The 20293-nt window shown below is 37.9% G+C and overlaps 1 protein-coding gene across 4 annotated transcripts in view; it reads left to right on the top strand.

Annotated features, from left to right (window-relative positions):
- Nucleotides 1–18901, top strand: part of LOC121384965 (solute carrier family 49 member 4 homolog) — a 41563-nt gene extending 22662 nt beyond the window's left edge. For all 4 annotated transcript variants that reach the window (XM_041515459.1, XM_041515458.1, XM_041515460.1 and 1 more), the window contains exons 5-12: nucleotides 4016–4076; nucleotides 7046–7125; nucleotides 9103–9150; nucleotides 10398–10527; nucleotides 11624–11800; nucleotides 15237–15355; nucleotides 16571–16753; nucleotides 18124–18901. In XM_041515459.1, the coding sequence (XP_041371393.1) occupies nucleotides 4016–4076; nucleotides 7046–7125; nucleotides 9103–9150; nucleotides 10398–10527; nucleotides 11624–11800; nucleotides 15237–15355; nucleotides 16571–16753; nucleotides 18124–18263 (938 nt within the window). In that variant the 3' untranslated portion in view covers nucleotides 18264–18901. The remainder of the gene's footprint in view (nucleotides 1–4015; nucleotides 4077–7045; nucleotides 7126–9102; nucleotides 9151–10397; nucleotides 10528–11623; nucleotides 11801–15236; nucleotides 15356–16570; nucleotides 16754–18123) is intronic.
- The last annotated feature ends 1392 nt before the right edge of the window (nucleotides 18902–20293 follow it).

Raw genomic sequence — 20293 nt, 5'->3', positions numbered from 1 at the left:
TTTATAATCGTACTTTCGATTGGTTTAACAATCATTTAGATCTGTAATCCTACTTTCGATTGGTTTAACAGTCATTTAGATCTGTAATCCAACTTTCGATTGGTTTAACTATCATTTATTTTTGTAATCCTACTCTCGATTGGTTTAACAGTCATTTGGCTTTGTAACCCTACTTCTGATTGGTTTAAAAATCATTTGGCTTTGTAATCCCAACTTTCGATTGGTTTAACAGTCATTTGGCTTTGTATCTCTGCATAAAATTATTTACCAGTCTTGTTTGCGGGGTTTGAAGTTGACAATCTGTTACCCATGGGTGCGAGGTGTATCCCAGTGGTACAGCGCTCGCTTGATGCCCTGTCAGTTTGGGATCGATCCCCGTCAGTGAGCCCATTGGGCTATTTCATGCTCCAGCCAGTGCTGCATGACTTCCTTCCTGTTACCCATGGCAATTTTAGAAATGTTTTTGAAATTGTCTACAAAATGTAGAACAATTTTAAACCTCTAACTTTTTTAGCAAATAAATAAAAATGAATGATTAGTTTTCTGTATGTCATCGTTTTTCTTTTTCAGTTTAATAACACATGTTTTAAAAAATAAAATATTACAGCCATTTTTACAAAATGTCTTTTCATGTGTAATTGTATGTGTCAGTTTTTCATTGAAAGATTTACTTGGGAACTTTAGTAAAAGCAGAAAGGGATCTTCCAGTTGACAAGACAGTACATACCAGCCTTGATGTATCAGTTATCATATAGAGCTTTTGGATGTCAAATAATAATAATTCTGATTTACAGTCTTCAGTTACAAACCACATATAGGACATTAAACAAACATCCCTTGTGTATCATGTTTTTGTTGTGAGTGAAAATTATTTCACAGGGACATAAACATGGTATGAAATGGTAGCAAGTTTAAAATCCTATGTGTTACCTATAATCGATTTAGTTTATATCATTGAAATCATTTGATTAACGTTCCGGTAAGGTCATAGTATGCTAATCGTATGACATCGAAGAGTTCATTCCACTTGACGAGATATTTTTTAATCATATGGGTTATATATAAAAAATTCCATTAGCAGCAAGGGATCTTTTATATGCACTTTCCCATAGACAGGACAGCACATAGCACAGCCTTTGGTATAACTGATTAGTTCGGGGGAAACCCGATCAGAATGGATCCATAGAGGGGATTTGATCCTATGACCAGGGGGGGGGGGGGGGGATAAATATATATATATATAATTATTTGTTTTGCCTAATAGAAGTGTTTGTGCCTTTTAAATTGTTCTTATTATATTCTGTATACCAGTTTGTTTATTATGTCAATTACAGTAAATATTTTTCTGTAGTTTTCAGATTTAGCTAATAATCTGTATTGTCTTTGAAAGTACAAATAATTCAATTTATATTTAGTGATTTATTTATGTTTCATGTTTTGTGTTGCCAATTTTTGTTAACCTTCTTAACAGCGCATGCTTGCTTTACACAGTGTGAATTTGTGGCTTGTCACATGACATCATATTTTTTAATCAACTTTTTAGAAGTAATTTTTTTACAGTTATCACTTTTTCTACTAACACGGTTTCAGTTTTTGTTTTAATTTAATACTTATCTCTCAGCATTGTATGGTGCTTTCATCTGAAACACACATTTGCTTAGAATATAATTTTTTGTACATCTTGTGTGTTATTTGTTGTCGTAACATTTATAGATTGAAGCTAAATGTCTTTTAATGTGAACGTTTGGAATGTACAAGAATCAGACACAGATTCAGGTGGGGGCCCAGTGGACCCAGGAACACCTGGTTTTTGGTCAAACAATACATACAGTTGAATCCTGTTGGCTCGAACCCCGTCAGTGCTCGAAAAAATGTTCAACCCATCACGTAGTTCGACACCAGCCTAGGTGGTGTCATGGTTAAGCCACTGGACATGAGGCTGGTAGGTACAGGGTTCGCAGCCCAGTACCGGCCTCGGTGGTTTCGTGATTAAGACATCGGACATGAGGCTGGTAGGTGCAGGGTTCGCAGGTACCGGCCTCGGTGGTTTCGTGATTAAGACATCGGACATGAGGCTGGTAGGTGCAGGGTTCGCAGCCCAGTACCGGCCTCGGTGGTTTCGTGATTAAGACATCGGACATGAGGCTGGTAGGTGCAGGGTTCGCAGCCCAGTACCGGCCTCGGTGGTTTCGTGATTAAGACATCGGACATGAGGCTGGTAGGTGCAGGGTTCGCAGCCCAGTACCGGCCTCGGTGGTTTCGTGATTAAGACATCGGACATGAGGCTGGTAGGTGCAGGGTTCGCAGCCCGGTACCGGCCTCGGTGGTTTCGTGATTAAGACATCGGACATGAGGCTGGTAGGTGCAGGGTTCGCAGCCCGGTACCGGCCTCGGTGATGTCGTGGTTAAGCCATTGGACATAAGACTGGTAGGTACAGGGTTCACAGCCCGGTAACGGCCTCGGTGGTGTCGTGGTTAAGCCATCGGACATAAGGCTGGTAGGTACAGGGTTCGCATCCCGGTACCGGCCTCGGTGGTGTCGTGGTTAAGCCATTGGACATAAGACTGATAGGTACTGGGTTCGCAGCCCGGTACCGGCCTCGGTGGTGTCGTGGTTAAGCCATTGAACATAAGGCTGGTAGGTACTGGGTTCGCATCCCGGTACCGGCCTCGGTGGTGTCGTGGTTAAGCCATCGGACATAAGGCTGGTAGGTACTGTGTTCACAGCCCAGTACTGGCCTCGGTGGTGACGTGATTAAGACATTGCACATAAGGCTGATAGGTACTGGGTTCACAGCCCAGTACTGGCCTCGGTGGTGTCGTGGTTAAGCCATTGGACATAAGGCTGATAGGTACAGGGTTCACAGCCCAGTACTGGCCTCGGTGGTGACGTGATTAAGACATTGCACATAAGGCTGATAGGTACTGGGTTCACAGCCCAGTACTGGCCTCGGTGGTGTCGTGGTTAAGCCATCGGACATAAGGCTGGTAGGTACAGGGTACGCAGCCCGGTACTGGCCTCGGTGGTGTCGTGGTTAAGCCATCGGACATAAGGCTGGTAGGTACTGGGTTCACAACCCGGTACCGGCCTCGGTGGTGTCGTGGTTAAGCCACTGGACATAAGGCTGGTAGGTACTGGGTTCACAGCCCGGTACTGGCCTCGGTGGTGTCGTGGTTAAGCCATTGGACATAAGGCTGATAGGTACAGGGTTCACAGCCCAGTACTGGCCTCGGTGGTGACGTGATTAAGACATTGCACATAAGGCTGGTAGGTACAGGGTTCGTAGCCCGGTACCGGCTCTCACCCAGAGCAAGCTTTAACGACTCAATGGGTAGGTGTAAGACCACTACACCCGCTTGTCTCTCATAACCACATATATATTGCATCACATCACGTACTACCCTGGTTACAGAATGTTGTAATCAACAGGTAGCAGCGGCTGTCTACCTCCTAATTGATGAGAATCAATTAACCAATGAAAAGGGCACATTACCATCTAGGGGACGTGTGCTAGATGTTTTTTCTAGTACGGCTTTTGGGCACCTTTCTACTGGTTGATTGAACTAGAAATAGCCATATCATACAGTGGACTAAACTGGATTCAGGCAGCACCAATGAATTGTGTCCGTATTCTGTATATTGCATTTATATTTGTAAACAAAAAAGTACATTTTAAATTATCTTAAATTTGTGTCTAGAATTAGTTTTATTGCTTGTGTTAGTTCATATTGGTCGTTTACTTCAGTGTTATAAAAAATTGTTTTTGTATGATATTGTTAATAGAGATTATTATACAAGCTTGTGTGTCGTACTGATTTTAAAAAATGGATTCTTGCATTGCCCGAGCGACAGCATGGGCAATACAGTTAAAACACTCTTTACCCTCTGTAAAGCAGACTTCCCTCAAAACCAAACGTTTTTAAATATCTGTACATAAGTGAACCGCTCTGAACTGAGTGGTCCCGAGGGTGTCTGAATTATGTTTTCTAAATGGTAATGTGAATTTAATTTCAGGTCCCTTGCTGGTTCCTCAGGGTACAAATAGCACATGTTCAGGCAATCATACTCATCATAAGTAAGTAGCTCATGCGTTACGTAGAGGATACTCCCCTCGTGTCTTGTGATATCATAATTTATCAGCACGAGTTGATAACAGTATGAAATCCCAGGCTTGCCGTGATGGAATATATAGAGGATACTCCCCTCGTATCTTGTGATATCATAATTTATCACCACAAGTTGATAACAGTATGAAATCCCAGGCTTGCTGAGGATTTTTTAATACTTTTTATCAATGAGTGCTAATAAATTATGATATCACAAGACACGAGGGGGGTATTCTTTTTATCATCCATTATCATTCTTTTCATTTGCGACAGTTAACTTGCAGAACGACAGTGGCATGAGTTCACTAATGATAGGTTTAGTGCTGAAACATACAGTGACGTAACAAAATACCATCCATCTGTATAGAGGATACTCCCCGAGTGTCTTGATTAAAATTTGACAAATCAAGATTATAAGAAGTGATACCTCCTAGGAGAATATTGCAGGAGATATCACCAGCAATATCTCCTACAAAAGCCTTTAATTGATGATAAAGTACGGAAAAGTCATTTGTTTGTAAAGCAAAGTAAAGTTTCTTTGAGCACTAGAGCACATTGATTTTTTAATTATTGGCTATTGGATGTCAAACATTTATTAACTCTTGACGTATAGTCTTAGAGGAGAAACCCACAACACCACTAGAGCATATTGATTTTTTAATTATTGGCTATTGGATGTCAAACATTTATTAACTCTTGACGTATAGTCTTAGAGGAGAAACCCACAACACCACTAGAGCACATTGATTTTTTTAATCATCGGCTATTGGATGTCAAACATTTATTAACTCTTGACGTATAGTCTTAGAGGAGAAACCCACAACACCACTAGAGCACATTGATTTTTTTAATCATCGGCTATTGGATGTCAAACATTTATTAACTCTTGACGTATAGTCTTAGAGGAGAAACCCACAACACCACTAGAGCACATTGATTTATTAATCATCGGCTATTGGCCCAGTCAAACATTTGGTAACTCTGACATATAGTCTTAGAGAGGAAACCCGCTACATTTTTCCATTAATAGCAAGGGGTCTTTTATATGCACCATCCCACAGTGGACTGGTTGGGGGTTTTCCTCATTCTAGCCTGTGCCTCATGACTGGTTTATTAAATGCCATGGTATGTGCTGTTCTGTAAGTGGAGTAAGAAAGAAATGTTTTATTTAACAACGCGCTCAACACATTTTATTTACGGTTATATGGCGTCAGACATATGGTTAAGGACCACACAGATATTGAGAGAGGAAACCTGCTGTCGCTACTACATGGGCTGCTCTTTCCGATTAACAGCAAGGGATCTTTTATATGCACCATCCCACAGACAGGGTAGTAGATACCACGGCATTTGATATACCAGTCGTGGTGCACTGGCTGGAGCGAGAAATAGCCCAATGGGCCCACTGATGGGGATCGATCCTAGACGGACCGCGCATCAAGCGAGTGCTTTACCACTGGGCTACGTCCTGCCCCTGTCAGTGGAGTAATTAATATAAAAGATATCTTACTGTGAATGGGAAAATGTAGCCAGTTTCCTCCAAACACTGTGTCTCCAAATAAACAAATGTTGGACATCCAACATCTAGGGGGCAGGATCGATATAGCTCAGAGGTAAAGCGCAAACCTGATACCGGCCTCGGTGGCGCAGTGGTTAAGCCATCGGACTACAGGCTGGTAGGTACAGGGTTCGCAGCCTGGTACTGGCTCCAACCCAGAGCGAGTTCTTAAGGGCTCAATGGGTAGGTGTAAGGCCACTAACCCTCTTCTCTCTCATTAACTAATAACTAACCCACTGTCCTGGACAGACATCCCAGATAGCTTACGTGTGTGCCCAGGACAGTGTGCTTGAACCTTAATTGGATATAAGCATGAAAATAAGTTGAAATGAAATGAAATGCAAACTTGATCCATGATCGGTCTAGGATCAATCCCCGTCGGTGGGCCCATTTGACTATTTCTTATTTCAGCCAGTGCTCCACGACTGGTATATTAAAGGCCATGGTATGTGCCGTTCTGTTTGTGGGATGGTGCATATAAAAGATCCCTTGCAGCGGGTTTCCTCTCTAAGACTATAAAATCTAATAACTGATGATTAATAAAGCAAGGTACTCTAGTGGTGTCGTTAAACAAATCAAACTTCTTCCAACAGCCAAAGCTTGACCCCTGTAAAACTGTGTAGTGAACGTCTCCAGATACTGATGTTTATTTATAATGTACAAAACAAAGGGTAATCTTTCATGCCTAATTTTTTTTTTATAATGGAATGTTTAGATATCCCGTTAGTTTCACACTGAATTTTAGTCCTTGGTTTCATAGGTGCCCCATACATATTTCAGGTTCCAATATACCAAATAAATTCCTATTCCCAATAATATTAATGTTTACTAAAAAAAATAAACTAATACATTGTATAAGCAGCATATCAAACCACCAGGCAGTACACCATTAAAAAATGTGGCACCTCACATTTAATCTACCTGCAAGAAAGTAGAGGGTCACATACCATTTAAGTGATTTGGTGAATGTTTTGTCATTAGTTCTGTTTACACAGTTTCAGAACTTTCAAAATGTATGGGGCAGGATGTAGCCCAGTGGTAAAGCATTTATTTGATGCACGGTCAATCTAGGGTCGATCCCCATCGGCGGACCCATTGGGCTATTTCTCGTTCCAGCCTCCACAACTGGTGTAACAAAGGTCATGGTATGTACTATCCTGTCTGTGGGATGGTGCATATAAAAGATCCCTTGCTGCTAATCGAAAATAGTAGCCCATAAAGTGGTGACAGTGGTTTCCTCTCTCAATATCTGTGTGGTCCTTAACCATATGTCTGATGCCATATAACCATAAATAAAATGTGTTGAGTGCATCATTAAATAAAACATAATATTATTCCTTTTAGAAATGTATCTAATGTGTAATTTTATTTGTTTTACAGAAATGTAACAGATTTTGACTTGTATGAAATACCAGAAACTGCTCCATTTTGGGACAATAACAATTGTACCAATTCTTCAGGTATGTTTATTTTATTAAAAACATTTAGTTGAAAAATCAGATATTAGAAGTGTAATATTGTTGTGTGTTTTGTGCTACCGTGGTAAGTACTACCCTGTCTGGGATGGTGCATATAAAAGATCCCTTGCTGCTAATCGAAACGAGTAGCTCACGAAGTGGTGACAATGCGTTTCCTCTCTAAATATCTGTGTGGTCCTTAACCATATGTCTGACGCCATATAACTGTAAATAAAATGTGTTTGGTGTGTTGTTAAAGAAAACATTTCCTCCTTCTTCCATTTCAGAATGTAACAACTTTTACAAGTGATTGCTTAGAAATAGTTTGTGTTTTTTCTTATGAGGCTGATGATTCATATTAAATAATTAAAGACATCTTCTTGTTTTTTCTAAGTACAGTGAAACCCCTCTGAACCTGACACCTTGGGACCAATTAAATTGTATGGTTTAGATAGGTTAAGTTATGTAATGGTTATTAAAAAAGGATCTTGGAAAAATGGATGTTATTAAAAAAAGGACTCTGAAAGATGTCCAATTTCTAGGCAGTGTCCGAGATTAAAATTTTGGGGCAGTATCCCAGTTGGATACTAACATTTCAAAATCTGGTATCCCACCTGAGAATTTAGTATTATATGGTATCCCGGCAGGATACTGGGTTCTTGAATTCTGGTATCCAAAATTAAATTCTGGTATCCCCAGGATATCGGGATACCGTTAATGTCAAACACTGCTAGGGAATTCCAGTTTACAGAGGGTCCTGTTTTGGGAGGTTTTACTGTATTACAATAACAGCTCCTGCCTACACAGCAGATGAAATTGATTTGACCAGAGGACACTTTTTTATTATTATTCTGTACGAAAACCATGAGATGCTTTTTTCTTACACACCCCTTACAGACTTGTACGAAATTTGCGTTAAGACACAGCCGTCAGTTTAAACACATCTGATTGGCTAACCCATGGGGATAGCCTTGATACTAAACTCAATCTGTCCAATGAAATTAACACAGCTGAAAGCAATTGCACTTTTATAATGCATAAATTAGCTACAAGTGCAACACGATAAATAAGTTTTGGTTGGAAAGGAAATAGAATATGACAGTTACCGGTATGCTGGTAAAGATACAATGATTTATTTTGTATTTAATTTTCTCCTCCAACCACCATTTTTATTGACAGAATATGACGACGGATAAAGCAAAGTCATTTCTTGGTACTAGCAGGATATGACTTATGACATCACACACATAGCTACATTACAAAATTGTTGATTTGACCTCTAGGTCATTGTACATTATGGCAGAAAGAACATAAATAAAACCTTTTTGCTTAATTTTTATGGTCTGCAGGATAAAGATAATAACTAGTTAATGACTTCGAGATATCTACTTTATCCTGTTACAGCTGAATGAGAAATTTCCCTTTCTTACCTTCTCAGGATAAAGCGAATATCCAATGTCATTAAAGGGACATTCCTGAGTTTGCTGCAATGTTTAAGATGTTATCGACTAACAGAGACTATTTAACGATTGTAATTACATATCAAATATATTTTTCTGCATAAAATATTAGTGGCTGTATATTAAACGTGTTTGGGATCATTCTAATATTTGTACTAGGTTAAATTTCATTTTATTTCCTAAACAAGATTTTTTCATACATACGAAATTATTTGAAGACAAAATCCAGTTTGGGCTTCTTACAAATATTAACATGAACAGAAACACATTGAATATACAGACACTGATATTCTAAACAAGAAAATATATTTAATATGTAAGTTTAATCATAGAAATATTTTATTAGTCGGAAACATCTTACAATGTAACAAACTCTATTTAAAATGTATCCAGCTCACTTATGCTCACGAGATTCATTTTGTTCTCAATTTTTCTCTCCTCCTTTTAATTATTGTGTAACATACAAAATGTATTTTATTATTATAATAATACTTAATTATCTTTTTGTATTTCACTGTAGGAAATATTGAAGAAGAAAGAAATGGTATTATGTTTTTGATGTATGTAGGTAAGTAGCATCAATTTCATAATTTAATACTAACAGTGTTTTTTTCTTTACATTTTGTACCATTTACATTTTTTTTTAAATACATAAAAAAAATTATTCTGTCCCGGGTCGGGCCACTGGCTATCTAGAGACGGGACCTGGGATATGAGCGGGTAAAATATATTGGACTTGGACATAAAAATTATGTGATATTTTATACAACTGTTAAGACATTACATAATAATCTATTAGTTCGTCTTTGCTTGCTCTCTTGCATAATGTAATAACATGAACCCATGAAAATCTATGATGTGTTAGGTAGATTTTTCCTGGGGTTTTATAAGAGGTGTGTCAGGGCTTCTAGATTATGGTAGCCCCACTCCCATGGCTAGTGATATTCAGTGTTGGGCTAGTAAATAACTACTACTGCCATGCCCGATGGCTAGTGAAATGAAAAGTTGTGAAATCCTGCATTTGTCTGTCTTGTAAATATGAATATCCTGCCCCCCCAACCCCACCCACATCCCACACCCAATCTTAATGTTTTTAATCACTACCGGTACCTCCCTCTTTAGGCAACACATCTGATGATTGTTGTCAGTAGTAAAATTGTATTAAGTAAAGTAGGGCTAGCGAATGTTTAAACGTGGCTAGTAAATTTTTAAAATCACTCATCTCATGGCTAGTGGATTTTGTATAAAATTCTAGAAGCTCTGGGTGTGCGTCTTTGTGAATCGCACTGGCCTCGGTGGCGTCGTGGTTGGGCCATCGGTCAACAGGCTGGTAGGTACTGGGTTTGGATCCCAGTCGAGGCATGGGATTTTTAATCCAGATACCGATATGCAGTGTTCCGCAAGGCTCAATGGGTAGGTGTAAACCACTTGCACCAACCAGTGATCCATAACTGGTTCAACAAAGGCCATGATTTGTGCTATCCTGCCTGTGGGAAGCGCAAATAAAAGATCCGTTGCTGCTAATCGGAAAGAGTAGCCCATGAAGTGGCGACAGCAGGTTTCCTCTCAAAATCTGTGTAGTCCTTAACCATATGTCTGACATCATATAACCGTAAATAAAATGTGTTGAGTGCGTTGTTAAATAAAACATTTCTTTCTTTCTTTCTTTTGTGAATCGCAGTTAAGATTATACTGCGTCACTGCTGAGTTTGATACAGTCATGAGACTAAAAAAGACATAATTACTTTAAATTTATATTTAAAAAACAAGATTACCATATTTTAGTTTAGTTTATAATCCGAGTTTGTGTTGCAGAGTTTGGCTGGTCTCTGGCCATACTGCTCCTAATGTTGGTCTACTTCCCGAAGAAGCCACCGAGACCACCGTGTGTTACAGCGTCCCTGGCACGTGAGAAGTTCTGGACGGGTTTCAAGAAATTATTTAGGTTTGTCAAATGTTAAAAGTCGAAGACCTTAGTTTTAACCTGTGAAAATGCACACCAAGTTTGGTTAATCTTAAAACCTGTAACACATTTGGATAAAGTTACAACAGAGTGAAACAAGTGTATGTGACATTAAAATGCCTCTAAAATAGACTTCAGCTCGTCTCCATAACTGTGATAAACGTTCGACTAAATAAACAAGCCAAATGGCAGGAAGGCTTTTCTGAAACTTTTGTTATTTGAACAGTCAAATAGCTTGTTTCCTGAACTCAAACAATATGATTGTATTATTGTTTGCATGTATGTGTGTCTGGGTGTATCGACATATGAATATCTATATAATATATGTATGTTTGTCGGTTTTGATTAGTACGTACATAATTAAGTATTAACAAACTGACAAGGGGCATAAAAGTTATTTTTTGCCTCACATATTGTTTCTCATGCCATTGCTGAGATTCGAACCTGTGGCATCAATTCACCAGCAGTTTGCAGACCATGCTACAGATTTCTCAAACCTATGTCAGGGCTATGATATTGTAAAACCATTCTAGGCCATGACGTCACTATGGTGTGTGTCGTAGTGACATCATAGCCTAAGGTGCTTTTACGATGTCTTTACTCGTAGCATTAAGATATCTTCAAAAATATGTGTAAAAAAAAAAACACCTGCATTTTTTAGATTGCTAACGGATTGTGAACCAACTTTTGAAATAATCAGTAATAAACAACAATAATTGATATATTATTTTAAACTTTCTTTCCCAGCCTCCATGAACACTGGTTTTTTGTAATTAATTTCAGCTTGGTTTGACGTAAAAAGAAAAGTAAAAGTGTTTTGGAAATAACGAAAAGCAACAATAGTTTTTGTCTACAGTGTAGAAAACAATAGACTCAGAAATAAAGAACTTGTAGTAAATACCACGGTAAGAAAACAGCTGTCCCTGTGGGAAGGACATTAGTCTTTAAAAAAAAAAATTGTCTGCAAGCCTCGCGGAATTTCCTATTGTTAAGCTACATTCATAGAATAAAGCCGATATCCTACATCATTAACTACACATGTAGTTATTCTAACAGTTTTTTGTGTTGTTTGTTGCAGCAATGGCCAGTTTTGGCTGCTAGCCCTGGTGTATGGTGTGGCGCTGGGCGTGGTTAACTGCTGGGCTAGTGTTCTCGATGTCAACCTCGCACCGCTGGGCATCAGCGAGATGGAGGCTGGTTTTATAGGCTTCTACTCCACCTGTAGCGGATGTGTAGCATCTCTCATTGTAGCCAGGTGATACGTAGTTATATCCTTATAGGATATTGAAGGGACAGACCCTAGTTTCAACCCGTGAAAATTAGCACTATCTACAAACCTGTAACACATTTGGATACGGTTACAATTGAGTGAAACATGAGTCTGTGACTTTGAAATGGTGAAATACCCTCTAAACATAGACTAAACTCAACTCCATATCTGTTACTTCTCAGACACAAGTGCGTTTTTAAAAATATGAGAAATGTATTTTGTGATATGTATTAAAAACACTAGGATGACCAAAAACATTTCAAATGTACGGAAATGGATAGTCTAAACAATAAAATCTAAGTAAAGTATGATTTCTGTTATCAAAAATGGCTCAAATAGTAAAAAAAATATGCCTTATTGTTTAAAACCTAGGGTATGTCCCTTTAATTGAGCTTCTATTTTGTTCATGTCCCTCATGAAAGAAAAAGAAATGTTTTATTTAACGACGCACTCAACGCATTTTATTTACGGTTATTTGGCATCAGATATATGGTTAAGGACCACACAGATTTTGAGAGGAAACCCGCTGTCGCCACTTCATGGGTTACTCTTTCCGATTAGCAGCAAAGAATCTTTTATTTGCGCTTCCCACAGGCAGGATAGCACAAACCATGGCCTTTGTTGAACCAGTTATGGATCACTGGTCGGTGCAAGTGGTTTACACCTACCCATTGAGCCTTGCGGAGCACTCACTCAGGGTTTGGAGTTGGTATCTAGACTGGGATCCGAACCCATTACCTACCAGCCTGTAGACCGATGGCCTACCACGACGCCACTCATTCAGGGTTTGGAGTCGGTATCTGGATCTGAACCCAGTACCTAACCACAAAGCCACCGAGGCCGGTGTCCCTCATGAAATAATTTTCAATTGTCAAGACCTTTAGCAGTTTGGTGAACAGCAATTTAAATTTCGAATATTTCTGATTGATTTATATTTATTTTCGTACTTTTTTCCAATGAAGGTTTAAGCACGCTGTCCTGGGCACACGCCTCAGTTGTCCAGGACAGTGGGTTAGTGGTTAGTTTAGTCTTACACCCACTCATTGAGTCATTAAAAATGGCTCTGGGTTGGAGCCCTTAATTACCAAGATGCGAACCAAGTACCTAGTAGCCGTACCACTAAACCACTGAGGCCAATATTTGTGAGAGAGAAACTGGTTTTATACGATTCTGCACATGTAGTGTTTGTGTATTTAAATCATTTGTTGAAGTACAGTGAATACAAATAACTTTTAGTTTTGTGATAACAATACAAAACGTTTTATATTTATTTATGAATTACAATTGAGAAATGCTTTTTCAGTGTGACAGAATGTAGCTAGCGTCTTACAAATAATGATGTCATGTATCTTGTATGACGTCATACGGCAAAAGCCTTGCTAGGTTGACGATACTCTATTTTGCGTACACAAAACTGGAATAAATAATGATTTTCCAAATATTCCTGTAGGATTGCAGAATAAAAGAAATAACTGGTTATTGTCTTAGGTAAACGGACAAAACCCCACCCGGAAAAAAACCCACTGGATAAAACCCCACTCGGACATAACCCCACACAGAAAAAAACCCACTCGGACATAACCCCACTCATATATCTCAATATATAACAAAATCGTATATACAGTATTTATTTTTTATTGAAACAAGTGTAATCTAGCCTACTTCCACTTTACAAGTAAATGCAGCTCTGCTGGAACACTCCCATCGAATATTCTTCCTGGCATACCTCTTAGTATACAAGTAGCCTTCGTGAATTAGCTTGAGACCACCCTTGTTGTTCTTGATAACTTCCATAGTTGTATTTACAGTTCTCAGGAAATGAATACTGACGTAGTATTCTTCAACCTTATAAGGGGTCCATCTGATGTAGAATTTATGACATACCCAATCAACAATGGGAAGCCCTAAATCCTGATTTCCTTGATCTCTTAGAAGAAAACCTGGCCTCCTTAATCTCTTGATCACAAAGTTCAGATAATCCTTTGTCATGGAGATCAATGCAATCAGTGCAACACTTGACTGATCAAAATACAAATGTAAACTTTATTCTTTATCATAATCTATTTTGTGAATTTTATTTATAATTTTATTCTTCCAAAACAGAAATTTCAACTTTATTTCATATTTTTCAGTTTTATGTGTAAAATGGTCACAGTGGGGTTTTGTCCATTTTTCTCATTTATTGATGGGGTTATGTCCGAGTGGTTTTTTTTCCAGTGGGGTTATGTCTGGGTGGGGTTTTTTCCAGTGGGGTTTTATCCTGGATTCATTGTCTTAAGATATCGGCTTTATCCTGCACTCGCCATTCTAACCTTCGCAAGATAAAGCCGATATTTTAAGACAGTAACCAGTTATTCTCTATATATACAGTCAAACTTCGATTACTCGATCTTGAAGGGGGCGAGGAAATAGTTCAAGTTTCATGCAGTTTGATTTTCGAAATTAATATATAAGAGTTCAGATTTGAAACAGAATTAAATGATATAATGAACGTTGGTGTATTTTGCACATGGTGGAATATAACTAACAAATAAAACACTGAATGCCGAATAACACACAGTACATATGTTTTTGCACAAAAATATTTTTAATTATTTTAAATATGAAAAATCATTAAAAAAAAAAAAGTAATGCAAATCAGGAACTAACATTTATTAAAAAAAAGAAACAGCACTAACAGTTATTACAAGTACTCTTTGAAGTTCACCAGACTGTGTCTGTAATTATGTATTACGTAGCGAGTCTCTCCGCCATGTACTAACACTGACAACCAAACACAGGATCATTTCATTCCGCTTAGTCAACAATCTATTATTCTGTAATTATCACCTTAATCCTTGACAGCCCAGACCCCCGAGACGGGCTCCGTTTGTCTGATTGACCTGGTTGACTATTCATTAGTCTTTAAGATACAACAGTTTCATCAATCCACACACATCGAGTTTGAGGTGCATAATCTATTAAATCTTTATGGCAGGACCAAAGAATTAGGTCAAGAGATCAAGTTTATCGAGTGTTCGAAGTTTGAGTTTTCGAAGGCCATTATTACTAGTTAGTATAGCAATTCGGCCGGACCGTCGCTTCAGGTCGAGAGAGATCAAAGGTGGAGTTATCGAAGTTTGACTGTATATATCATTTGAAGTGAAAACCGTGTATATTATAATACATGTATTTTTAATAATATATTGTTCTATAGGCTGGCAGACTAGTAGAAATTCTGCCGGGCTAGTAAATGTTAGTTGGTTCTAGTCCAGCGGACTAGTTAAATATTTTCAATGTCTGCACCCCTGATTAACTGAAAAGGGAGAAAAGGGAATAATTTGAATCATTGGTCATAAATATATGCTATTAGATAAACTATATTGCTTTGTTAGCCAGGTGCAGAATCCTGCTGTAATGTGCTGTGTGTGCTGTGTTTCAGATGTGCCGATTTATTCTCCAAGCACTTGAAGTGGTTTATACTCAGTCTCTTCGTCATAAGTTGTGGTTTTTTCACCTGGTTCGCGCTGGCCTGTGCTGCTATTGTACCCTCGTCAACAGGTGGGTGGCTCCATTTTATTTCACATTTCTTAAAAGTTAAAAGTTTGTTTTATTTAATGACACCACTAGAGCACAATGATTTATTAATCATCGGCTATTGGATGTCAAACATTTGGTAATTTTAATATATATATAGTCTTAAGAGAGGAAACCCGCTACATTTTTCCATTAGTAGCAAAGGATCTTTTAGGTGCATGATCTCAGACAGGATAACACATACCACAGCTTTTGATATACCAGTCGTGGTGCATTGGCTGGAATGAGAAATAGACTAATGGGGATCGATCCTAGACCGACCGTGCATCAAGTGAGCACTTTACCACTGTGCTATGTGTCCCCTATCGGTCCAACCAGCAGGGACTATAGGTTTCATCTCCGTCCTTCAGTCTGTCCATCCATCTGTTCTACATACAGTTTTCTGCCTTTAGATATTGAACTGAAATTTTGCCTTTAGATATTGAACTGAAATTTTTTGTGTTTAGCTTTATCATATACTGTTACAGATCAAGTTTCACTTTCGTGGCGATCTTTTGACAGAGTTATAGCTTTTGAAGCTAGGACAGATGAAAGTTTGTTTTCCAGACTGTTTTTGTAGTGTCTAAAGATATTGAGATGAAATTGTGTGTATAGTTTTATCTCATACTGTTACAGATCATGTTTAACTTTCATTGTGATTTACCCATTTTTGACAAGAGTTATGGCCCTTGAACTTAAGAGAGCTGCGAAAATGTATGAGGCTTTCAGTAAGGGACATGTATTCTTTAGCAGTACTCTCAGAATGCTTGTTTTTAGAAAACAAAAATTAACGATGTAGAAGTTAGGGATGCATAAGTCAAAATAAGAGTGGTACAGTTACATGGCCAGTGAACTCCATTTTGTTTTAAATTATTTTTTTATAATTGTTTTTAATAAACCCTAACTGTACCAGTACCATATTTTTGTTTATGGGACCGTTACAAGTGACATTTAATCAAGAGTCGAGATTTTATTTTTCAGCAAATTTATCCCAGTAAAATCCACTTTTTTAATTTATTGTATTATTTTTTATTAAAAAAATTCATAAACCCCAACAGTACCATATTTTTTTCTGCATTTTTATGCCAGTGAAATCCATTTTGTTTAAAATTTATTTTATTATTTTTTATAATTTTTTAAATAAACACTACGATATTTGTTTCTGGGACAGTTAATCATAGATCCTCAATTTGTTTTCAGCTATTTTATACGTGACGGTCATCATAGGCATGACGGCGGTGAACGCGGCTGTTCCGCTGATCTTCGAGATGTCGTGTGAGCTGACGTACCCGATCGGCGAGGGAACAACCAACGGAGTTCTCACCACCGTCAACAACCTCGGTGGACTCATCTTCCTGGGCGTATTGATGATACCAGATATACGTACGTCTTTTTTTTTTTTTTTTTTTTTCTTCCCACTATCCACTTTCCTTTTACTCCTTTGAATTCCATCTCATTTCTACCGGCCTCGGTGGCGTCGTGGTAGGCCATCGGTCTACAGGCTGGTAGGTAATGGGTTCGGATCCCAGTCTAGATACTGACTCCAAACCCTGAGTGAGTGCTCCGCAAGGCTCAATGGGTAGGTGTAAACCACTTGCACCGACCAGTGATCAATAACTGGTTCAACAAAGGCCATGGTTTGTGCTATCCTGCCTGTGGGAAGTGCAAATAAAAGATTCCGTGCTGCTAATCGGAAAGAGTAGCCCATGAAGTGGCGACAGCGGGTTTCCTCTCAAAATCTGTGTGGTCCTTAACCATATGTCTGATGCCAAATAACCGTAAATAAAATGTGTCGAGTGCGTCGTTAAATAAAACATTTCTTTTTCTTTCATGAGGGACATGAACAAAATAGAAGCTCAATTAAAGGGACATACCCTAGGTTTTAAACAATAAGGCATATTTTTTTTACTATTGGAGCCATTTTTGATAACAGAAATCATACTTTACTTAGATTTTATTGTTTAGATTATCCATTTCCGTACATTTGAAATGTTTTTGGTCATCCTAGTGTTTTTAATACATATCACAAAATACATTTCTCATATTTTTAAAAACACACGTGTGTCTGAGAAGTAACAGATATGGAGTTGAGTTTAGTCTATGTTTAGAGGGTATTTCACCATTTCAAAGTCACAGACTCATGTTTCACTCAATTGTAACCGTATCCAAATGTGTTACAGGTTTGTAGATAGTGCTAATTTTCACGGGTTGAAACTAGGGTCTGTCCCTTCAATATCCTATAAGGATATAACTACGTATCACCTGGCTACAATGAGAGATGCTACACATCCGCTACAGGCAATTCCTATCTTTCATCTTCTTTCGCTGTCCACCTCCACATCCCAGTCCTTGTCTCGCCAACAACAACAGGTGCTTGTCTCCTGTGCCACACACCTGCCATTCCCCATCAGCTTTTAGCTGTGGGCTTATTCTGACCACATTGTTGAGTGTTCAGTAGTTACTTCTGGCATTGTTAAGAGGCACTAGCAACCACCTGATGTGCTCCCCATGTGGTCATTACTTAGTGCAGTGGGTCAGACCATCTTCAATATACGTAAGTCTTTATGATCCCAGATATACGTAAGTATTTTTACTGTGATATATGCTTAAATCGTCTCGGAGCGTCTAGACAAGGATATATTTATCTGTAAATTTGTACAGCTGGCCAGGCAAAATGAGAGACAACTTATGAACACAAAAATACCGAGATGAGACATAGTTTTTTTTTTACTATTCTGTTTCTTTATTTGCAGATACCATGTGGATGAATTGGACGGTTCTAGGTGCCGTGGGGATCTGCATACCTCTGCTGGTTTTACTGCAGGAATCCTACGTGCGCTTCAATATTGATGCATCAACTCCCAATTTACATGAAAGAAAAACTTTGCAATAAGTCTCTTTTTTTTCTTCTTTTTTTTTTTAACTCTAGTATCAATTATAAAAATTTGTTAAATTATTTCTATTTAGTAGTAAGGTAGTCCTTTTACTACCAATTATAAAAATATAAATGTGTGAAGTTATTGATATATGAACTTTGGTTAGGCATATTGATGCATCAACTCCCAATTTACATGAAAGAAAAACATTGCAATAGGTCCTTAATTGTTTGTTTTTTCCTTAATTCTTGTATCGATTATAAAAATGTGTTAAATTATTTGTATTTAGTAAAAGTAAAATTTAACAATTAGCATAGTCCTTTAACTACCGATTATAAAATACAATGTGTGAAGTTATTGATATACGCACTTTGGTCAGGCATCTTTCCAACAAGGAAATATTGGACTCGAGTACTCAAGGGTCAAACTCAACCCGGACCCGAGTACCCAACACTAGAAGATAATAATGAGACTAAGGAATAAAGTCGGTGTTCTCGCTGCTCCATTTAAGCGGGGCGCCCTGCCCCGTTATTCCATTTTGCCACCCTCCTTTCACGTTCCCCACCCTCCTTTATTTTTGAGTGCCCCTCTTTATTTTCCAGCACCTATCTCTGCTATTTCCAAATGCACTTTTTTCCACACAAAAAACAACGATCAGTCTGCACACTGGACATCAAAGGAAACAAGCCGCGTTGTGTACAAAAAAGCAATTGACGAAACATTTACGACAGTTACCGTAACGTAATTTAACAGTATTTTTAACAGCCTCTATTTTGTCCAATATCTGTATCCATTTGTATGTTTGATAGACACAATAAAAGTTATATTTTATGTCAGCAATGAAAACATTTTATTTTTTACGGATTCGGCAATCTCCGATTGAAAATAACCCTCTTATTTGGTACCAAATTTGTCACGTGATCAGAACGGTCATTCTGTCTTTTGTTTCCACTAACTATTGTTTGATATTTTGTCCTCAGTTGCAGATATAATTGGTTGAAACTGATGATTTTTACTTTCTGTTATTCTGTTTATTCAGCAGTTCTTTATAAAATATTGTAAACTTTTCATTTTGAGGGGATATGAACTCTTATAAAAACAAAGGAAGTGGTAGTGTTTATCATTAAAATCATTTATCTTGAGTGCCAAATAATATATACACCGCCTTTACAAAAACGAAACTACTTTTTATCAGCTGGCGATAATATTTTATCACAGCGATCGATTCATTCGATGAAGATGGAAATAACAAAAATGTATCTGACATTAGGAGATCACTTTACAAATATCTTTATTGTTTTTCGTATATCTTGAAATCTTTATTAAAAATAATATTAAAACTTTGATCGGTCCAGCAAAACCGGAACTGCCCGTGAATGTCAGACCGATATCATCTTCGGTTGAATTAAAAGACCGAGTTTTTTTATAAACCCCTTTGCACTTTTTTGTAGGCAAAATAAGGAGTATGTCTTTTCTCAAAGTCTACCAACACACAACAATATGATAACCAAAATACTCCCCTCCCTCCCCTTTTTTATTTTTTTTTAATTTTCATTTATTAGTGGTTTTTGGTGTGGGTTTTTTTTTTTTTTTTTTTTTTTTTTTTTTTTTTGGTTTTTTTGGAAGGGTGCCCTCCTTTAATTTTCACCCAGCGAGAACACTGAAAGTAAAATAGCATTATGCATTATGAATCTTAATTCCAGTGCTGAACATGGATGCCAAATCATGCCATTGTATGTCTCATAGCCCTAAATGTAACTGGTGGCAAACGCCATGACATTAAAAAAATATAATTAAATGAGAATGTTCTTCCTTAAACGGGTACTCAAGTAGAGTGAACGGAATCAAGTCTTGTTGGAATTGGCCTGTGCCCCGAGTACTCGTGGAGCCCCTGCAAGAAAGCCGTATTGTTCATGATAATACTCCTGTACAGAGATTATTTCATGTAAACCTTCAGTCATGGTGTGTTTGGCAACAGGGTTATTTTAATCATTGTTCAATACTTGTATGTTACTGTACATCTATAATTAGCCACATACTGTACATC

Source organism: Gigantopelta aegis, chromosome 11 (assembly GCF_016097555.1).
Source record: "Gigantopelta aegis isolate Gae_Host chromosome 11, Gae_host_genome, whole genome shotgun sequence".
Classification (NCBI taxonomy): Eukaryota; Metazoa; Mollusca; class Gastropoda; order Neomphalida; family Peltospiridae; genus Gigantopelta; species Gigantopelta aegis.
Note: the sequence above shows the minus strand (reverse complement) of the source record. Positions and strands in the feature narration are given on the sequence as shown.